The sequence below is a fragment of the Salvelinus fontinalis genome, chromosome 29 (genome assembly GCF_029448725.1).
Source record: "Salvelinus fontinalis isolate EN_2023a chromosome 29, ASM2944872v1, whole genome shotgun sequence".
Lineage (NCBI taxonomy): Eukaryota > Metazoa > Chordata > Actinopteri > Salmoniformes > Salmonidae > Salvelinus > Salvelinus fontinalis.
The window spans coordinates 23,835,626-23,856,824 of NC_074693.1; the positions used below are offsets into that span (position 1 = coordinate 23,835,626).

A 21,199-nucleotide genomic window follows, 5' to 3' on the forward strand; every position below is an offset into this window, starting at 1 on the left:
GCCCCCTAGCGTCATTAAACTAGTTTTATTTTCTTCATCAACATAACATTATTTGACTCACATACCAATGATACGTTAATAATATACAAGAAAACATTGGGAAAGTATGATGTGAAAATGATGTCAAATCATATATTGACACACTTTCAGATTGATGCCAATAAAGAATACATACAATGTAAATACCTGGTGAAAATAAGTCATATACTCATATGGATGCCATTTTATAGAAATCACTCAAATTTTCTTATTTAACGATATGTTATCTAAAAAAGATAAATTGGTTATTATTGTGTTCATTCATTGGATTAATAGTAGGTAACACATGCAGTTAGCTATGCTTTTAGATTGAGAGGCCATTCACTAATCTACTACAAAATCTTCCAATTCCTCATCTCTTCTTTAACCTTGCCTACCATCCTAATGTAACAATATAATTACACACATTACAGTAAATATACAGACATCTATGGTTAAAATGTGTCGTCCTGAGGGTTCGAGGTAGGTAGCAGCAAAGTAATTGTCGGGTTGAGTTCTAGGAACATTAACTGTCCAGTCGTACAAATTAATGATATTCCAAATGCAGGATATTTCTCATCTCATGCTTAAAAAGAATGATAATGAAATGATCATACATACATTATATGAAGTAATACTCAATACTCAAACAGGAAGGCACTTTTTGAGTATTGAGTATTAGGCACTATAGTGACAAAATTCAGCCATGAACAGTAATATATATATATGATCATATCTCCCTCCACTATTTTCTCTGCTCCCTTTCTTTACCTGCGTTCACTCTTCTTCTCTGTGCTTTTATAAGAAGTTGAGTTTGTCAGAAGTGTAGACGCTGCAAGTCTCCGAGGTATCCGTGTCCAGTGGAAGTGTGGAGAAGTAGTCTTCTGCTTTCCTCCATCTCTCCTCGACTCCCTCTTTCTTGATCCGGAACTGAAAACAGTCTTCAGATGAGTGGAGGCAGTCGGAGGCGCCAGCGACAGAAAAGGAGATCACCCTCTCACTGCCAGCAGTCTCCTGAGGAGTGAGAGTCAATGATAAAAAGAAAGAATAGAATATACCTGTCTATTGTGAGACAGAATATAGAAATTACAGAATGTATTTACCTCTCTACTGGGAGTGTGAGTAGTGGCAGTCTCAACTCTAAGTCGGTCTGTCTCCTGTTGTCTCCCAGTCCTCACTGGCTCAGGGGAGGGCTGTGGTGCACTGTCCACTACAAGTGGTGCGCTGTCCCCAACAGGAGTGTATCCCTGAAACAGACACACATAATAATGAAATTAAGAAAGGTAAAAAGAAAAACACAAGACAGAGCCTACATTTACAACTTCACCGTCTACCTACAGAATGTGTAGGTCTGGGGCTCCATATTTTTGGCGTTCCAATCTGCTGTGAATGACCGTAAAAACCATAGGGCTGGGGGCTGGGCGGACTGTAGTCCTGCAGGGGACATAAATAAAACAACTATGTAAATATCACAACCACTACACTGAGTATACCAAACATTAGGAACACCTTCCTAATATTGAGTTGTATATTCAGCATAGACACACAGGGGAACACACAGGAAGATAAACATAAACCATCCACAGATAAGCTGTATGTGACCCTTGATCCAATTTAAATATGGAAGGAACTGATGCCTGAGGAAATTCAGACTGGCGCAAAAGACTGGTTCTATTTTTACTCTGACACTCACTTCAGAATGCGATAACATCATACAGTTGAAATAGATAGATAACATAGTACCATGACAACAGGCTCACAGCATTGCGCACACACAGACCCTGGAATAACCCCACCATATTGCTTCTACCTTCCAAGCTCACACATAACTCTCACTCTACAGCCGTCACCTGGACATTGACTCTTGGCGGGTTAGCTGCGGGTGTGTGGTGACCTCTTAGGCCATTGATGATCATAGTGAGGCTGCAGTTAGGGTAGCGCTTCATAAACAGGATGAAACCAGCCAAAGTCACAAACATGCCAGAAGGGACGCTGATGGACTTGAGGACCGCTCTCCATCTAGCAGTCTTATCTGGAGAAAGAAAAAAGAATTGGTAGAGCCATAGATACAAAGGGTGTGTGAAAGAAAATAAATTAAGGGAAAGGGGGATACCTAGCCAGTTGCACATCTGAATGCATTCAACTGAAATGTGACTTCCGCATTTATCCCAACCCCTCTGAATCAGAGAGGAAGAGCTCTGCATCACGTAAAGGGAAAAGCTGTTGCTCACAGACACACACACGATCACTGTCTCTCACCGACCACATGGACAACGGTAGACGACACCAGGTTGCCATCCTGATCTCGAATCTCATACATCCCATCATGCTTTGCACTCAGCCTGGTGATGACCACCTCGTTGACAGTCCTATTTCTCCCCAGAGAGATGAGGCCCCAGTACCGGGAGTCCTGATCCACGATATGCCCGTCCCTGATCAGCTGCACGGGGCGGGAGTACCGGGAGTCAAGGGGAACATTGGAGGGGTTGGACGGGTGCAGGGAGGGGGTAAAAATGAGGTGGACATGAGGGACAGGGAGAAACAGGGGAAGGTTTAGCGACTCCTTGAAGAAGCGGGTGACATTGAAGGTGTGCCCTGCACCCACACAGGTGATAATGAGGAGCGAGAAAGAGAGTATGGGAAAGAGTGGAGAGGAATGAGGATGGTGAGGGACATCCAGATGAAAGAAAGAATCAGATAGATACAAGCATTAAGTGTCAGTTTGGTCAATTTATCAGACTGCTCTAAAAACTAATATCGCTTTCTCATCGCCATCGCTCTCTTATCCCTCCATCTAGATATTTTTGACATTTCCAGTGCTCACCATTGACAGTGAGTTGGCTCCGGGAGATTACTTTCCCATTCTCGTCTCTGATGGTGTAGTTTCCCTGGTCTGCCTGGGTCACCCTCTCTGCAACCCAGACCCTCCCGTCCGACCCCAGCCTCCCCCGGCCCGCCTCACTGGTCTCGAGGTCTGTCCGGTTCCACAGTACCACAGGCTGGGAATCAGGGCGGGAGCCCCGGGGTGAAAACTCCAGCAGGGAGCCATCTTTAGGGATGTTGTGCTGAAAAGTCTCCCCATAGCCCCGTCGGAAAGTTTTTATACATTCTGAGAAAGGGAGAAAGATGACATTGAGAGAGTTCTAAAATGTTTCAAATGTCATACAATCAATTTCAACAGATATAATTAATCATTATATAATATTATAGAGAAAGAAACATACAGTTGGAAAAAATTGAGAGAAAGAGGTGGAGAGCGGTAGTCCCTGAGGCTGAGTTGTACCTGAAACAGTGAGGCGAACGGTCTCATCTGTGAATCCAGAGGACAGCTTGATAGAGTAGAGTCCCTGGTCACTGTGTGTGACGTCCTTCAACAGCAATGTTCTATCTTTGGTCCACTTAAACCGCGAGTCCTTCAACTACAAGACACAATAGCAATGCTTAGCATACAGGAACATGCTGTACACATGCTGTACACACGCTACTGTCCCTACATTGTTATTCTCCAGTAGCACTCTTCTTGGTCCTGGAGGGTAGCTGGGGGTAAAGGTCACAATCCTTGACCCTGAGTAGACCGGCAGGCGGAACTCTTGTCCAGAACACACTATCTGGAAGTCTTCATTCCAGCCTGAAAAAGAGAGGGACAAATAGAGGGAGGCAGAATGACATGTAACACATTGATAGGAAATTAAATGATCAAAATAAAAATATATAATTTTCACAAATCCATGTGTGACTTTTTGAGGATTGAAAAACAACCACAGCGATACTGACAAAGAAAAGCTACGGGGAGAGAGAGGGGAATCCAATTCTACTACTGTAAAGTAAATCACTGGTTGAACAACCATCTACGACGGGAACCAACAGCTATAATACTCAAATGGCAACAACAAACAACTCACCCAAAGAGACAGGGATGCTGAGAACGGCACTCAGTAGGATAGAGAGGTGCATTTTCTGAGGACAGACACAAGACAGCTGTAGAGACACACCCACTGGGTCAGAGTTTAACTGTATAGCTGGTTCTAATTACATCTCACTTGTATCCTTCAAAATAAAGCCTATTTCATAATCTATGGAAGATTTGTTATACATATTTTAACAGTTGAATATGTGTTAGACATAATAGATGTTAGAAAGTGGACAGAAAATGTGTTGTGCAATACAATAAGTTAACAGTACGGTATTCCAACAATTAATCTAGTACATGATGAACATTTACAACTAGGCTACAGAAAACAAGAATAGGATTGTCCATGATTCATAGCCCATGAAACATTGTTCCATCGCTGCTCTCCTTTTCGACAGTGGAGTTTATCGAAGAACATCACCAAGGTGACTTGGTCCACAGAGCTAGTGGACTACTGTACAGTCAATTGAACACTACAATTGTCATTCACCCCACTCCCCACAATTACCGAGCCAGCAAACACTGTTCACCATCAATCAACTACACAAGGGGGTGCTAAAAGTCTGTCTTTAGAATGTTGCACTGCTAATTTCACACGACCTGTGATGCCGATTTTTTCGCTGAATATTGGCTTAGAGTATTAGGCTATTATCGACGACATTAAACAGATGCACTACGACAAAATATTTTCCAGTAAGCTACTTATCGGAGCAATTTCTTACAATCAACATTGAATAAAATGCAAATGTATCAGATGCCCATATTTGCACTCACCTATGCACGACGGCAAAATATACAGTGCTAATATTTGATATTATTGTATTGCAAGCCCATGTAGTGAATGAGCCAAGCAGCGTAAACCTAATTAACTGCGTATTCTTTGGAGAGATTCTTCTTCTCTGGTATAATGGCATTTATAACAATTGGTAGATATGCATGTCGCCACCTACTGTACGGCTGGATAACACGATCCCTAAAAATGGAAAATGCGGTGTAAAAATATTCATACAAACGATCAAAAATAAAATGAAACTAATCCAAATCAATCTGCTTTACTCCCTACACAGACTCAGAAGGAGCCTGGAAGGTCGTGATTGAGGTTGTTTCCTATGCTGCTACTTGTTCTTAGGTTAGCGTTCCAGGTCGTCTTTTAAAAATCCGATTTCACACAAGTACTGGAATGTTGAACTGGCCACTCATTAATCGCAATCTTCTAATGCGCAGTGCAACTAGACAATTATGACCTGGAACGCTATCAAGGTGCTGCGCAGATTATCATAAATCACCCCAATTTGCAGATAGTGGGTTTATGAAATTATGTACAGCACAGGCAGGGCCCTGTTCACAAACAGACCCCACAGAGCTATCTTTTGAGTGAAATATCACAATGTGCAATCACAGCAACAATTTGTGACCGTTTGCCACAAGGGCAACGAGTGAAGAACACACGCCATTGTAAATACAACCTATGTTTAAGTTTTATTTTCCCTTTTGTGCTTTAACTATTTGCACATCATTACAACACTGTATATAGACATGACATTTGACATGTGTAATGTTTACTGTTCATTTTTTGTTTAATTCACGTTTGTTTATCTATTTCACTTGATTTGGCAATGTAAACATATGTTTTCCATGCCAATAAAGCCATTTAAATTGAAATTGAGTGTCAATTTGTAGGTAAGTGAATGGAAGAGTGTCCTCCCCTCCTCCATAGCCACCTTTCAAAAATGGATAGTCATGTGGATCATCCTGAGTCCTTTGCGGAAGAGTTTTGAATCATCAGCTTTTGTTTTGTCGGAAGACAAACGAATGCACAATTTTAAAAACAATATGCTATTTATCTTTTTATCTATACAATGTCTTGCACAACTAACTTAATGATACACTATGCAGAAATCGCTCTGCCATTTCCTGGTTGCTAAAATTTGAATTGTCTATTTGACAAAACAAGCAAGTATAGTATGTTGTAAAGCAGGTGCGTCAAACTCTTTCCATTGAGGGCCTCGTGTCCGCGGTTTTACGAATTAGTGACCTTAATTAATAAAGTACAAGAGAGGAGCGAAAACCTGCAAACACTCGGTCCTTCGTGGAATAAGTTTGACACTTGGTGTAGAGAATCTTTGTATCATCTAAATCGCTGTGAACTATATTTTCCACAACCAAAAATATTGTATTTTCAGCTGTATGAAGCGGGTGTACAAAACTGAAACTTACGAACGGGAAGCATAGAAATAGCGCAAATAGAACAGATGTACCGCTTCTTAGACTTGCTTTCAATGACAGATCTATAACCTACATTTATTTGGGAATGTTGTTGGGTCGCCAAAAAGTTACATACTACAGCTTTAATCTGTTATTACTTTAAACATATACTTTTGGTCCCACCCCTGTAAACATCATTTTCAAGTACAGAAGCAGTGTCATTTCATTAAGTGCATCTTCCTCAACCTTCCCTTACTTTGCCAGCCTGATTTCACAGCTTTCCCTACGCTGGCTCAAGTGGGCGTGTACCCACGTGACTCACATTACAGGGAAAGCTGTGACGTCAGGTGGACTTCAGTCAGGTGGTAGCCAGGCTACCTTCCTGTCGACTCTTTTCAATAACCTTCAAACTTTTTCGAAATGAGGAGAGAGTATGCTGGAGTCAAATATTTCGGATTGAGAAAAGTTCTTGGGCATTAAAAGTGATCTCAAATAGAGTGCCACTGTATGTGACATAATACCCATAAAACTTAGCAGTCAAACAGGGGAATGGTTCCAATTGTTTTTCCACCATTCATTTTTCCCATAGGGGATTTTAGAAACACTTAAAATAAGGCCTGTGTTTTGTGTAGGCATACCCTAGTGTGATGTTTTGATAACTGTGTAAATCTCTCTAGGACAAGGTGACTTTTATCAATATATTTGCCTGTATTCACCCCCTAAAAATTAAATGCTAATTAGCTGCGAATGTGGCTATCATAAAGAATTACAAATGCCATGATGATTTGGCAAATGTAAGAATCTATGGAAAGGTAAGAATCTCTGGATTAACTGTCTAATGTTAGCAAAGGTGTCAGCTAGAGATGACATGCATGAGCTTGCAGGGATTTGTAGTTTTACATGATGCCTACTTTTACGCTAATTGGCATTTTCGAATCTGAGAGTAAATGGAGCCGAATATAATGACAAAAGTCACCTTGTCTAAGTGAGATTTACATGGTAGAGTTCGTGCCCCCCTCACACATCGGATGTCCTTGTCAATCATCCAACATGTATGGGTGTGTTCATTATGGCCAAATAGTGCAATCTAAAACTCCCATGCAGTGTTTTTTTTTAAGGTGGAATGGGGGTAATGCTGTGCTATTTGAATGTTTTGACAATGAAAAGACTGACCTTAAATACATGGCAAAGGAGAGTTATCACAAAATGGCATTGAACAAGGACTGCAACTGTTGATTATTATTTTAAATTCTGACAAATAGCCTAGGTGTATTCACTAGAAACAAAACGAAAGCAAACAGAGAGGGACCTACCTCAAGATCTCCAAACTCGTTTCGTTGCAAAATGTTTTCGCTATGGTGTGCATTAGTCTAATGAATACACCCTAGGTCTTGACATCAGAAAGTAAATAGCCTTGAAGTCTAGGCTACAAATGAGTAGCCTATATATGAATTCTGAAGGACTTATTTGTCATGTTTGCATGCCATTATGAAAGATAAGAAGTTTAATCCTCATGTGACTTGTGTGAATGCTTGTGTCCTCTGTAGATCATGTTGAGTAAACTCAGCAAAAAGGGAAATGTCCTCACTGTCAACTGCGTTTATTTTCAGAAAACTTAACATGTGGAAATATTTGTATGAACATAACAAGATTCAACAACTGAGACATAAACTGAACAAGTTCTACAGACATGTGACTAACATAAATTGAATAATGTGTCCCTGAACAAAGCCCCCCGCGGGGGTCAAAATCAAAATAACAGTCAGTATTAAGTAAGCATTAAGCATTAAGTACTGCAGTGCATCTCCTCCTCTAGAACTGCACCAGATTTGCCTGCTCTTGCTGTGAGATGTTACCCCACTCTTCCACCAAGGCACCTGCAAGTTCCCGGACATTTCTGGGGGAAATGGCCCTAGCCCTCACCCTCCGATCCAACAGGTCCCAGATGTGCTCAATGGGATTGAGATCCGGGCTCTTCACTGGCCATGGCAGAACACTGACATTCCTGTCTTGCTGGAAATAACGCACAGAACGAGCAGTATGGCTGGTGGTATTGTCATGCTGGAGGGTCATGTCAGGATGAGCAATGCAGGAAGGGTACCACATGAGGGAGGAGGATGTCTTGCCTGTAACGCACTGCGTTGAGATTGCCTGCTGTCGTGTCTTTGGCTATGCCGGATTAATTGCTATGACATGCTATTCTATAAAATACTTTCTCCGTAATTAATATTACCTGATTGAACTAATCATGTAAATGTAATTAACTAGAGAGGAGGGACACCACAAAATAATATTTATAGAGCTGTTATCTTCCGAATAAACTCTTAAAGATTTAGTAATATTTTACATCAATAGCAGTCAACATTAATCGTCATCTTACTTCAGTCTCATATTCTGAAAGTTGTAAATTCTTGGTTATCTTCACAAACCCTGGCTAACAAGTTGAATCAGCAATACAAAATTGGGTTTAATTATTTTTTTACTAAATACTTAACTAATCACATAGAATCACACATACACAATTAAATCATAACTTGATTACAAATTGCCGTCATAAAGGAAAACGTCCCTAGCGGGCGAAACAGATATGACAGCTTGTTACACAAAGGAAAGGGGGCTGGGTTTTAGTGAAAGAGCGGGAGACTGGAACAGAGGCGAAGCTGTGCTATCGTAAATACAGTATCTTATGCATTCTAAATTACCACCCATTTGGAAAAGGAAAATGCAATAAATATTTACTCTGAGCTGCGCTTCAGTAGGTTGGTGGTAGATGGAAGACCGTGTTGCCAAACTGAGTCCTCTGTCCTTTGAAGAATGTCTCTGGTGGTCACTGGATACGTTGTAGTAACGTCGTTGTGTAGTAGATGGGATACTCTGAATGTCCTTCCTAACCTGCGTTTGTAGCAGCTGTTGCTAACTCAACGGCTAGGAGGTATCACTTCTGTAGTGAATACGAGTTCAAAGTTCATACCATTCACAACCAAAGCTCATGCTGATGTTGGCTTAGTTCTGTAGTTATTATCTGAACCATTCTGACATGGGATCGTCACCCTCATATCCTCGGAACCGGAGGTTATATTTTTGTCAATGGCTTTATATAGTGGAGGGAGAGGGGTGTGTCTGAAAAGTTTAACCCATGTCTCTTCACAGGGGCGGGCCACTGGTTGAGCAGAGGCCCAAATTTATGAAAACCCAAATCTCTCATTTGGAAGCTAAAATTACATTTAATCTCTTCGCAAATAATTTCATATTCAAACATTTGAATTAAACAACAATTCCATGTGAATCCGATACCTCTGATGTTTAGACTTTCCACAGTAGAGTTTATGTCATTCTATCATTGATGAGAATGTGTCAGAGGGCAACCGAACTGACATAATATACCTTAAGTACCACCGCATATGTTCAGTTGGTCAGATTACCAGAATATAGTTAATTTCCCCCCAACTTCTGATGTTCCCAGAATCTCTATGTTAACCAAAGGGGCTTTCTAATGTCACATCAGTAGAGTAGGGAAGAGGAACGGGGGAGGGGGGAAAGAGGTATTTATGACTGTCATAAACCTACCCCCAGGCCAACGTCATGACACTGCATTGACAACAAGCTCAATCCGATGATGCTGTGACACACCGCCCCAGACCATGACGGACCCTCCACCTCCAAATCGATATCGCTCCAGCGTACAGACCTCGGTGTAACTCTCATTTGATAACCGTCACCCCTGGTCCAACCATAACCCCCGGTGAGACAAAACCGCGACTCGTCAGTGAAGAGCACTTTTTTCCAGTTCTGTCTGGTCTAGCGACGGTGGGTTTGTGCCCATAGGCGACGTTGTTGCCGGTGATGTCTGGTGAGGGCCTACCTTACAACAGGCCTACAAGCCCTCAGTCCAGCCTCTCTCAGCCTATTGCAGACAGTCTGAGCACCGATGGAGGGATTGTGCGTTCCTGGTGTAACTCGGGCAGTTGTTGTTGCCATCCTGTACCTGTCCCGCAGGTGTGATGTTTGGATGTACCGATCCTGTGCAGGTGTTGTTACACGTGGTCTGCCACTGCGAGGAGATTCAGCTGTCCATCCTGTCTCCCTGTAGCGCTGTCTTAGGCGTCTCACAGTACGGACATTGCAATTTATTGCCCTGGCCACATCTGCAGTCCTCATGCCTCCTTGCAGTATACCTAAGGCACGTTCACGCAGATGAGCAGAGACCCTGGGCATCTTTTGGTGTTTTTCAGAGTCAGTAGAAAGGCCTCTTTAGTGTCCTAAGTTTTCATAACTGTGACCTCAATTGCCTACCGTCTGTAAGCTGTTAGTGTCATAATGACCGTTCCACAGTTGCATGTTCATTAATTGTTTATGGTTCATTGAACAAGCACGGAAAACAGTGTTTAAACCATTTACAATGAAGATCTGTGAAGTTATTTGGATTTTTACGAATTATCTTTGAAAGGCAGGGTCCTGAAAAAGGGACGTTTCTTTTTTTGCTGAGTTTATTACTGAGTGCCTTATTTATTTATGGATGAGTATAGTTCCATCTGTACATCATCTCTCTCTCTCTCTTTCAAATACACACGCTCACCTCCCATCTCTGTTACTCATCATCTGTCTTTGAAACCCTCATGGTCAGTTGTTGAATAGGTTGAGGTGTAATATGGCAGAGAATACATGATGCCACAAAGACATTTCAATTTTGTTTACCACATTTCTTCCAACCAACTTCCCCCTGGGGTCCCAAGAAGCTTGGGTTGGACGGACCTGAGATGAGCCGTTTTGGAATAAGGTCAGAATAAGGTCAGAAGGGGAACTAATATGGGGATCCATAATAAATACAAATATGCAGGTTTTATTTGTTTTATTTTTCACTACATGTCTTATGCACTTTTAAGACCTGAAGACAGACTTGTCTAAGTATGTATTTTTGTCCTTCTCATCTCCAGCTGAAGGACCCACGCTACATAAGTAGAACCTACAACTCATTGACTGTACCAGATGTGATGGAAAAAAATATCCTCGTCCCCCTCTACCATGCTTGAGACATCCTCAGAGTTGAAGGTGAGGGATTTCAACTGTAGGTCACAATCTGATTACACCTACACAACATATCTAATACAGATACACTGCTCTCATAACTACTATGCCAGCAGCATACCACCCTGCATACCACTGCTGGCTTGCTTCTGAAGCTAAGCAGGGTTGGTCCTGGTCAGTCCCTGGATGGGAGACCAGATGCTGCTGGAAGTGGTGTTGGAGGGCCAGTAGGAGGCACTCTTTCCTCTGGTCTAAAAAAAAAAAAATATCCCAATGCCCCAGGGCAGTGATTGGGGACACTGCCCTGTGTAGGGTGCCGTCTTTCGGATGGGACGTTAAACGGGTGTCCTGACTCTCTGAGGTCATTAAAGATCCCATGGCACTTATTGTAAGAGTAGGGGTGTTAACCCTGGTGTCCTGGCTAAATTCCCAATCTGGCCCTCAAACCATCATGGTCACCTAATAATCCCCAGTTTACAATTGGCTCATTCATCCCCCTCCTCTCCCCTGTAACTATTCCCCAGGTCGTTGCTGCAAATGAGAACGTGTTCTCAGTCAACTTACCTGGTAAAATAACGGTAAAATAAAAAATAAAAAAACTATCACCACCACCCTCTCTCCTGTCTCTGCTCTCATAACTACTATCACCCCCCCCCCCCCACCACCACCCTCTCTCCTGTCTCTGCTCTCATAACTACTATCACCACCACCCTCTCTCCTGTCTCTGCTCTCATAACTACTATCACCACCATCACCCTCTCTCCTGTCTCTGCTCTCATAACTACTGTCACCACCACCACCACCCTCTCTCTTGTCTTTGCTCTCATAACTACTATCACCACCACCCTCTCTCCTGTCTCTGCTCTCATAACTACTATCACCCCCCCCCCCCACCACCACCCTCTCTCCTGTCTCTGCTCTCATAACTACTGTCACCCCACCACCACCCTCTCTCCTGTCTCTGCTCTCATAACTGCTATCACCATCACCACCCTCTCTCCTGTCTCTGCTCTCATAACTACTATCACCACCATCACCCTCTCTCCTGTCTCTGCTCTCATAACTACTATCACCATCACCACCCTCTCTCCTGTCCCTGCTCTCATAACTACTATCACCACCATCACCCTCTCTCCTGTCTCTAATCTCATAACTACTATAACCACCACCCTCTCTCCTGTCTCTGCTCTCATAACTACTATCACCCCCCCCACCACCACCCTCTCTCCTGTCTCTGCTCTCATAACTACTGTCACCCCACCACCACCCTCTCTCCTGTCTCTGTTCTCATAACTACTATCACCACCACCCTCTCTCCTGTCTCTGCTCTCATAACTACTGTCACCACCACCACCACCATCTCTCCTGTCTCTGCTCTCATAACTACTATCACCACCACCCTCTCTCCTGTCTCTGCTCTCATAACTACTGTCACCACCACCACCACCCTCTCTCTTGTCTTTGCTCTCATAACTACTATCACCACCACCCTCTCTCTTGTCTCTGCTCTCATAACTACTATCACCACCACCCTCTCTCCTGTCTCTGCTCTCATAACTACTATCACCACCACCACCCTCTCTCCTGTCTCTGCTCTCATAACTACTGTCACCCCCACCACCACCCTCTCTCTTGTCTTTGCTCTCATAACTACTATCACCACCACCCTCTCTCTTGTCTCTGCTCTCATAACTACTATCACCACCACCCTCTCTCCTGTCTCTGCTCTCATAACTACTATCACCACCACCACCCTCTCTCTTGTCTCTGCTCTCATAACTACTATCACCACCACCCTCTCTCCTGTCTCTGCTCTCATAACTACTATCACCACCACCCTCTCTCCTGTCTCTGCTCTCATAACTACTATCACCACCACCCTCTCTCCTGTCTCTGCTCTCATAACTACTGTCACCACCACCACCACCCTCTCTCCTGTCTCTGCTCTCATAACTACTGTCACCACCACCACCACCCTCTCTCCTGTCTCTGCTCTCATAACTACTGTCACCACCACCACCACCCTCTCTCCTGTCCCTGCTCTCATAACTACTGTCACCACCACCACCACCCTCTCTCCTGTCCCTGCTCTCATAACTACTGTCACCCCACCACCACCCTCTCTCCTGTCTCTGCTCTCATAACTACTGTCACCACCACCACCACCCTCTCTCCTGTCCCTGCTCTCATAACTACTGTCACCACCACCACCACCCTCTCTCCTGTCTCTGCTCTCATAACTACTGTCACCACCACCACCACCCTCTCTCCTGTCCCTGCTCTCATAACTACTGTCACCACCACCACCACCCTCTCTCCTGTCTCTGCTCTCATAACTACTGTCACCACCACCACCACCCTCTCTCCTGTCCCTGCTCTCATAACTACTGTCACCACCACCACCACCCTCTCTCCTGTCTCTGCTCTCATAACTACTGTCACCACCACCACCACCCTCTCTCCTGTCTCTGCTCTCATAACTACTGTCACCACCACCACCACCCTCTCTCCTGTCTCTGCTCTCATAACTACTATCACCACCACCCTCTCTCCTGTCTCTGCTCTCATAACTACTATCACCACCACCCTCTCTCTTGTCTCTGCTCTCATAACTACTGTCACCACCACCCTCTCTCCTGTCCCTGCTCTCATAACTACTATCACCACCACCCTCTCTCCTGTCTCTGCTCTCATAACTACTATCACCACCACCCTCTCTCCTGTCTCTGCTCTCATAACTACTACCACCACCACCCTCTCTCCTGTCTCTGCTCTCATAACTACTATCACCACCACCCTCTCTCCTGTCTCTGCTCTCATAACTACTGTCACCACCACCACCCTCTCTCCTGTCTCTGCTCTCATAACTACTGTCACCACCACCCTCTCTCCTGTCTCTGCTCTCATAACTACTACCACCACCACCCTCTCTCCTGTCTCTGCTCTCATAACTACTATCACCACCACCCTCTCTCCTGTCTCTGCTCTCATAACTACTATCATCACCACCACCCTCTCTCCTGTCTCTGCTCTCATAACTACTATCACCACCACCACCCTCTCTCCTGTCTCTGCTCTCATAACTACTGTCACCCCACCACCACCCTCTCTCCTGTCTCTGCTCTCATAACTACTATCACCACCACCACCCTCTCTCTTGTCTCTGCTCTCATAACTACTGTCACCACCACCCTCTCTCCTGTCCCTGCTCTCATAACTACTATCACCACCACCCTCTCTCCTGTCTCTGCTCTCATAACTACTATCACCACCACCCTCTCTCCTGTCTCTGCTCTCATAACTACTACCACCACCACCCTCTCTCCTGTCTCTGCTCTCATAACTACTATCACCACCACCCTCTCTCCTGTCTCTGCTCTCATAACTACTGTCACCACCACCACCCTCTCTCCTGTCTCTGCTCTCATAACTACTGTCACCACCACCCTCTCTCCTGTCTCTGCTCTCATAACTACTACCACCACCACCCTCTCTCCTGTCTCTGCTCTCATAACTACTATCACCACCACCCTCTCTCCTGTCTCTGCTCTCATAACTACTATCATCACCACCACCCTCTCTCCTGTCTCTGCTCTCATAACTACTATCACCACCACCACCCTCTCTCCTGTCTCTGCTCTCATAACTACTGTCACCCCACCACCACCCTCTCTCCTGTCTCTGCTCTCATAACTACTATCACCACCACCACCCTCTCTCCTGTCTCTGCTCTCATAACTACTGTCACCCCACCACCACCCTCTCTCCTGTCTCTGCTCTCATAACTACTATCATCACCACCACCCTCTCTCCTGTCTCTGCTCTCATAACTACTATCACCACCACCACCCTCTCTCCTGTCTCTGCTCTCATAACTACTGTCACCCCACCACCACCCTCTCTCCTGTCTCTGCTCTCATAACTACTGTCACCCCACCACCACCCTCTCTCCTGTCTCTGCTCTCATAACTACTATCACCACCACCACCCTCTCTCCTGTCTCTGCTCTCATAACTACTATCATCACCATCACCCTCTCCTGTCTCTGCTCTCATAACTACTGTCACCACCACCACCCTCTCTCCTGTCTCTGCTCTCATAACTACTATCACCACCACCACCCTCTCTCCTGTCTCTGCTCTCATAACTACTGTCACCACCACCACCACCATCTCTCTTGTCTTTGCTCTAATAACTACTGTCACCACCACCACCACCCTCTCTCCTGTCTCTGCTCTCATAACTACTATCACCACCACCACCCTCTCTCCTGTCTCTGCTCTCATAACTACTGTCACCCCCACCCTCTCTCCTGTCTCTGCTCTCATAACTACTGTCACCACCACCACCACCCTCTCTCCTGTCTCTGCTATCATAACTACTATCACCACCACCACCACCCTCTCTCTTGTCTTTGCTCTCATAACTACTATCACCACCACCACACTCTCTCCTGTCCCTGCTCTCATAACTACTATCACCACCACCCTCTCTCCTGTCTCTGCTCTCATAACTACTATCACCACCACCCTCTCTCCTGTCTCTAATCTCATAACTACTATCACCACCACCCTCTCTCCTGTCTCTAATCTCATAACTACTATCACCACCACCCTCTCTCCTGTCTCTAATCTCATAACTACTATCATCACCATCACCCTCTCTCCTGTCTCTAATCTCATAACTACTATCATCACCACCACCCTCTCTCCTGTCTCTAATCTCATAACTACTATCACCACCATCACCCTCTCTCCTGTCTCTGCTCTCATAACTACTATCACCACCACCCTCTCTCCTGTCTCTGCTCTCATAACTACTATCACCACCACCCTCTCTCCTGTCTCTAATCTCATAACTACTATCATCACCATCACCCTCTCTCCTGTCTCTGCTCTCATAACTACTATCACCACCACCACCACCCTCTCTCTTGTCTTTGCTCTCATAACTACTGTCACCACCACCCTCTCTCCTGTCTCTGCTCTCATAACTACTATCATCACCATCACCCTCTCTCCTGTCTCTGCTCTCATAACTACTATAACCACCACCCTCTCTCCTGTCTCTGCTCTCATAACTACTATCACCACCACCACCACCCTCTCTCTTGTCTTTGCTCTCATAACTACTATCACCACCACCACCACCCTCTCTCCTGTCTCTGCTCTCATAACTACTATCACCACCACCACCCTCTCTCCTGTCTCTGCTCTCATAACTACTATCACCACCACCACCACCCTCTCTCCTGTCTCTGCTCTCATAACTACTATCACCACCACCACCACCCTCTCTCTTGTCTTTGCTCTCATAACTACTATCACCACCACCACCACCCTCTCTCCTGTCTCTAATCTCATAACTACTATCACCACCACCACCCTCTCTCCTGTCTCTGCTCTCATAACTACTATTACCACCACCCTCTCTCCTGTCTCTGCTCTCATAACTACTATTACCATCACCCTCTCTCTTGTCTTTGCTCTCATAACTACTATCACCACCACCACCACACTCTCTCCTGTCCCTGCTCTCATAACTACTATCACCACCACCCTCTCTCCTGTCTCTGCTCTCATAACTACTATCACCACCATCACCCTCTCTCCTGTCTCTGCTCTCATAACTACTGTCACCCCCACCACCACCCTCTCTCCTGTCCCTGCTCTCATAACTACTATCACCACCACCACCCTCTCTCCTGTCTCTGCTCTCATAACTACTGTCACCACCACCACCACCCTCTCTCCTGTCTCTGCTCTCATAACTACTGTCACCACCACCACCACCCTCTCTCTTGTCTTTGCTCTCATAACTACTATCACCACCACCACACTCTCTCCTGTCCCTGCTCTCATAACTACTATCACCACCACCCTCTCTCCTGTCTCTGCTCTCATAACTACTATCACCACCATCACCCTCTCTCCTGTCTCTGCTCTCATAACTACTGTCACCCCCACCACCACCCTCTCTCCTGTCCCTGCTCTCATAACTACTATCACCACCACCACCCTCTCTCCTGTCTCTGCTCTCATAACTACTGTCACCACCACCACCACCCTCTCTCCTGTCTCTGCTCTCATAACTACTGTCACCACCACCACCTCCCTCTCTCTTGTCTTTGCTCTCATAACTACTATCACCACCACCACACTCTCTCCTGTCCCTGCTCTCATAACTACTATCACCACCACCCTCTCTCCTGTCTCTGCTCTCATAACTACTGTCACCACCACCACCACCCTCTCTCCTGTCTCTGCTCTCATAACTACTATCACCACCACCCTCTCTCCTGTCTCTGCTCTCATAACTACTGTCACCACACCACCACCCTCTCTCATGTCTCTCCTGTCTCTGATTTCTCTGATAGGGTATGCCGTAATTATGGGGAGAAGTACGCCCTGCTGGACTTTACTTTGTTATGGGATCTCACCCAGGCACACTCGGGCCACTATGCCCTCCAAGGCAGTGACAGGAGGTTGATGAACGATGCTTAACGTCACAGCTGAGGGAAGATTCTGCCTACAACTTTCACTTTTAACTTGCTTGTCATTTCCCCTCACCGCATAAAATGTAACATTATTTTTATTATATCTCTCACTAATGCAATGCGTCTGAATGTCTCTCTCTCAGCACGTAGTACTCTAGGTCTTTTGGTTACTGTGTTCAATGTCATCATTGCTGAGGTGGCTGCATGCTGCTATGTGAAGAAGTGTTGCTGCAAGACGGAGACCCTCAAACTAGACAGCTGTGTTCCTATGCCAGGACGGCCTATGGTTTACCATGATGTAAGTACTACTACAACAAACCAACATGTGTATCAAGGTCTAACAGGAGGATGTTAACTCCCACAATATATTTTGGGGAATATTTAACTTTGTGTATGGTTTTCAGGATAACAGTGAATCTTCTGCACCAATTTACCCTAGCCACCCCAGGAAACCAGCTTCACCAGTAGGTGTATTCTCTCCTCTTTTATTTTGCCCTCTGCCTATTGAACGGAACCAGAAGGGTTCAGGCAATTTTATCTTGCTTTGACCAGGGGTGGGTGGTAACCGCCCTGACCTACCAACGCCTGTTGGGTTTGCTGACGGCGGCCTCGTTGTTGATTCCCCTGGACCCTCTCCATCTCCGGCCTCTTCAACGGTGGTTCAACTCCCACCGGCTGCACCCGAAGTGCCACCGTCACCGCCAGCTGCGGGTGACCACATAGTGCCTCAGGGCATTGTTGAGGTGGCGCTGTCACTCCTTTCCCTCAGGTGGGGTGGAGATGCTGAGGATGTGCCGCCGGGAGCTGGTCAGCACAGACGCCTCCCAAATCGGCTGGGGGGGTGTGACCAAGGGCAGGTCGGCCAGCGGCTGTTGGCTTCCATCTTGGAGCGGCAGGCACATCAATACACTAGAGCTCCGAGCTGTACTACTGGCCCTGCAGTCTTTCCTTCCACATCTGAAGGGAAGACTGTTATGAATTTTATGAATAATGACTAAATGATGTATACATTTAACGTAGAGCTATAACTAACAGAATACTACCCTGTCACTGTATGATTGTATGAAACCTATTAGAATCATAAAACTAAATCTAATGTGTGTAGTTTTAGTCAAGAATTAGAACAAGGACTTTCTGTTCCTTTTTGTCAGACAAGCTGGAATACTATGCTCCTTACAGGACATTCTGTCCCCACCCTATGAGGGGAGAGACCTTGGGCTTGTAGTAGATTGTTTAACAGGTGGCAGACAACGTGTGAGTAGGAGAAGACTTGTGAACTATGTTGCAATTGTATCTGAGAGGAGGAGGGACGTTTATGACGAAATGTGAGGTATATAGACCAATGTATACGAAATGATAGGCAGAACGTTCCCGTAAATAAACATTTTACTTTTGTAGACTGGGCCTCTGTCTGTTTTTATTTCTATCAGTATCCTGCAAATCCTGATATAGCAGACTGAGTAATTTAATTTAATTGGTTAAAGAATATGAGAACTTAATTCTCCTAACAAAGACCTGGTGTGTCCTGGTGAGAACGGACAACACCACGGTGGTGGCTCACATCAACCATCAGGGTGGACTGAGGTCCCACTGCCTCCATCTTATGGCACGGGAGCTCCTTCTCTGGGCTCAGGGACGTCTAGCATCTCTATGTGCAGCGCACGTACCTGGCATCCTGCATGTGGCAGTGGATACGCTCTTGAGGGAGGGCCCACAACTTTGGGACTGGAGCCTACCTCCTTAGGTGGTGCAGCACCTGTGGGACACGTTCAGGAGGGCCACCTGGACCCGTTTACCTCCCTGGACAATGCGCACTGCCCCCGGTGGTACTCCATGTCGGAGTCACCAGGGCCTCCGGGCTTGGATGCTCTGGCTCACGATTGGCCAGGGCTGGTGCTTTACACATTCCCCCCTTTTCCCCTGATCCAGGCTGTGCTGGACAGGACCAGGATGGCAGAGCATCGTCTGCTTCTGATGGCCCCATACTGGCCCAGACGACCCTGGTTCAACCTTCTCCTGTCCCTGTTGTCTAGGACACTGTGGCAACTTCCCCTGAGACCGGACCTGCTGTCTCAGGCCGGGGGAACTCTGTGGCATCCGAGGCTGCACCGCCTCAGTCTGTGGGCTTGGTCACTGAACGGCACCAATGGTCCATGTTAGGACTACAGGAGGGTGTAATGAACACCATGCAGAATGCAAGGGCACCGGCTACAACCACGGCATACCAGTTGCGCTGGCGGTTGTTCTGCTCTTGGTGCACTGAAATTGAGGTGGTGCCCGAGTCATGCGGGGTGCACTATGTCCACCAATACTTGCTGTCTCGCTTGGATGAGGGCTTAGCAGCCTCTACACTGAGAGGGTATTTGGCCGCTGTATCTGCCTGCCATGTGGGGTGGATGGACAGGCCAGTGGTCTCCAGGTTTATGAAGGGGGTTCGTCGCCTGCGTCCAGCTAGGACCCGCTCATGGGCGAGTTGGGATCTGGATGTGGTCTTGCCAGCTTTGGGAAAGTCTCCTTTGGAACTGTTGGAGTCTGCCTCCCTGAAACATTTCTCTATGAAGGTGGCTTTCTTGGTAGCGATTACTTCCATGAAGAGGGTGGGTGAGCTCCATTCTCTTTCGGTAAGTTCTGAGTGCTACCGGATGGACTCCGGGGGGAGGAGTATATCTCTCCGCCCCAACCCTTCATTCCTCCCGAAGGTTCTGTCAGACAGCCATGTGAACATCTCTTTTATCCTATCTGCTTATGACCCCCCCAGCAGTGGTGGGGGAGTCTGGGCCTCCCTTCGGCACACACCTGTGCTCTGTGAGGGCACTGACTGCCTATGTGGAGCGGACATGGTCATAGAGAACAACAGACTAGCTCTCTGTCTGCTATGGTGAGAGAGTCCTGGGGGCTGCGCTATCAAAGCAGAGGCTCTCACTGGATCTTGGACACGATTACGACAGCATACTTCCTGGCTGGCAGGCCAGTGCTGGGATTTGCGGTGGCACATTTAACACGAGGTGTGGCTGCATCCTGGGCTCTACTGAGAGGAGTGCCCCTCACTGATATCTGTGCTGCGGCCAGCTGGGCTTCTTCTTGAACCTTTGCTAGGTACTATCGGGTAAATGTGGCATCTCCCTCTGCGGATGTTTTTTTTTTAACCTTTATTTAACTAGGCAAGTCAGTTAAGAACAAATTCTTATTTTCAATGACGGCCTAGGAACGGTGGGTTAACTGCATTGTTCAGGGGTAGAACGACAGATATGTACCTTGTCAGCTCGGGGATTCGAATTTGCAACCTTTCGGTTACTAGTCCAACGCTCTAACCACTAGGCTACCCTGCCGCCACTAACCTTCGTTTTGTTTGTTTGTTTACATAGCTGATGGTTTCTACCATTGTGGCAAGATGAAGTATGCCTACAGAATCATCTAGTGGTTGTTTCGGAGACAACAGTTGACAATTGTAGCATTTTAGCTAAACCTAACCCTTTTCCTAACCTTGACCTCATTCTCCTAACATGCTACATTAGTTCTCCTGACATGCTACATTAGTTCTCCTG

At 45.9% G+C, this 21,199-nt stretch overlaps 1 protein-coding gene across 2 annotated transcripts; it reads right to left on the bottom strand.

Moving 5' to 3' along the window:
- Nucleotides 1–10: 10 nt before the first annotated feature.
- LOC129827658 (uncharacterized) lies at nt 11–5,009 on the bottom strand. 2 transcript variants are annotated; one of them, XM_055888700.1, is made up of 10 exons: nt 4,703–5,009; nt 3,921–3,975; nt 3,513–3,646; nt 3,302–3,437; nt 2,843–3,127; nt 2,278–2,613; nt 1,869–2,050; nt 1,357–1,452; nt 1,122–1,265; nt 11–1,032 (listed from the first exon to the last, which is right to left on the bottom strand). In XM_055888700.1, exons 2-10 carry the CDS (start codon nt 3,970–3,972, stop codon nt 817–819), a joined length of 1,581 nt encoding a protein of 526 aa, XP_055744675.1. In that variant the 5' UTR covers nt 3,973–3,975; nt 4,703–5,009; the 3' UTR covers nt 11–816. The 2 variants fall into 2 exon arrangements, with proteins under 2 accessions (XP_055744675.1, XP_055744676.1); XM_055888701.1 differs by having other exon boundaries at nt 3,921–3,996.
- Between the last annotated feature and the right edge of the window lie 16,190 nt (nt 5,010–21,199).

Bases quoted from the DNA above. Each gene is read 5' to 3' on its own strand.
- LOC129827658 (XM_055888700.1), bottom strand. From the start codon at position 3,972: ATGCACCTCTCTATCCTACTGAGTGCCGTTCTCAGCATCCCTGTCTCT. The intron at 3,647-3,920 runs GTGAGTTGTTTG...TCTCTTTTTCAG, and splicing joins CAGCATCCCTGTCTCTTTGG to GCTGGAATGAAGACTTCCAG. The intron at 1,266-1,356 runs GTAGGTAGACGG...TGTCTGTTTCAG, and splicing joins GCCCCAGACCTACACATTCT to GGATACACTCCTGTTGGGGA.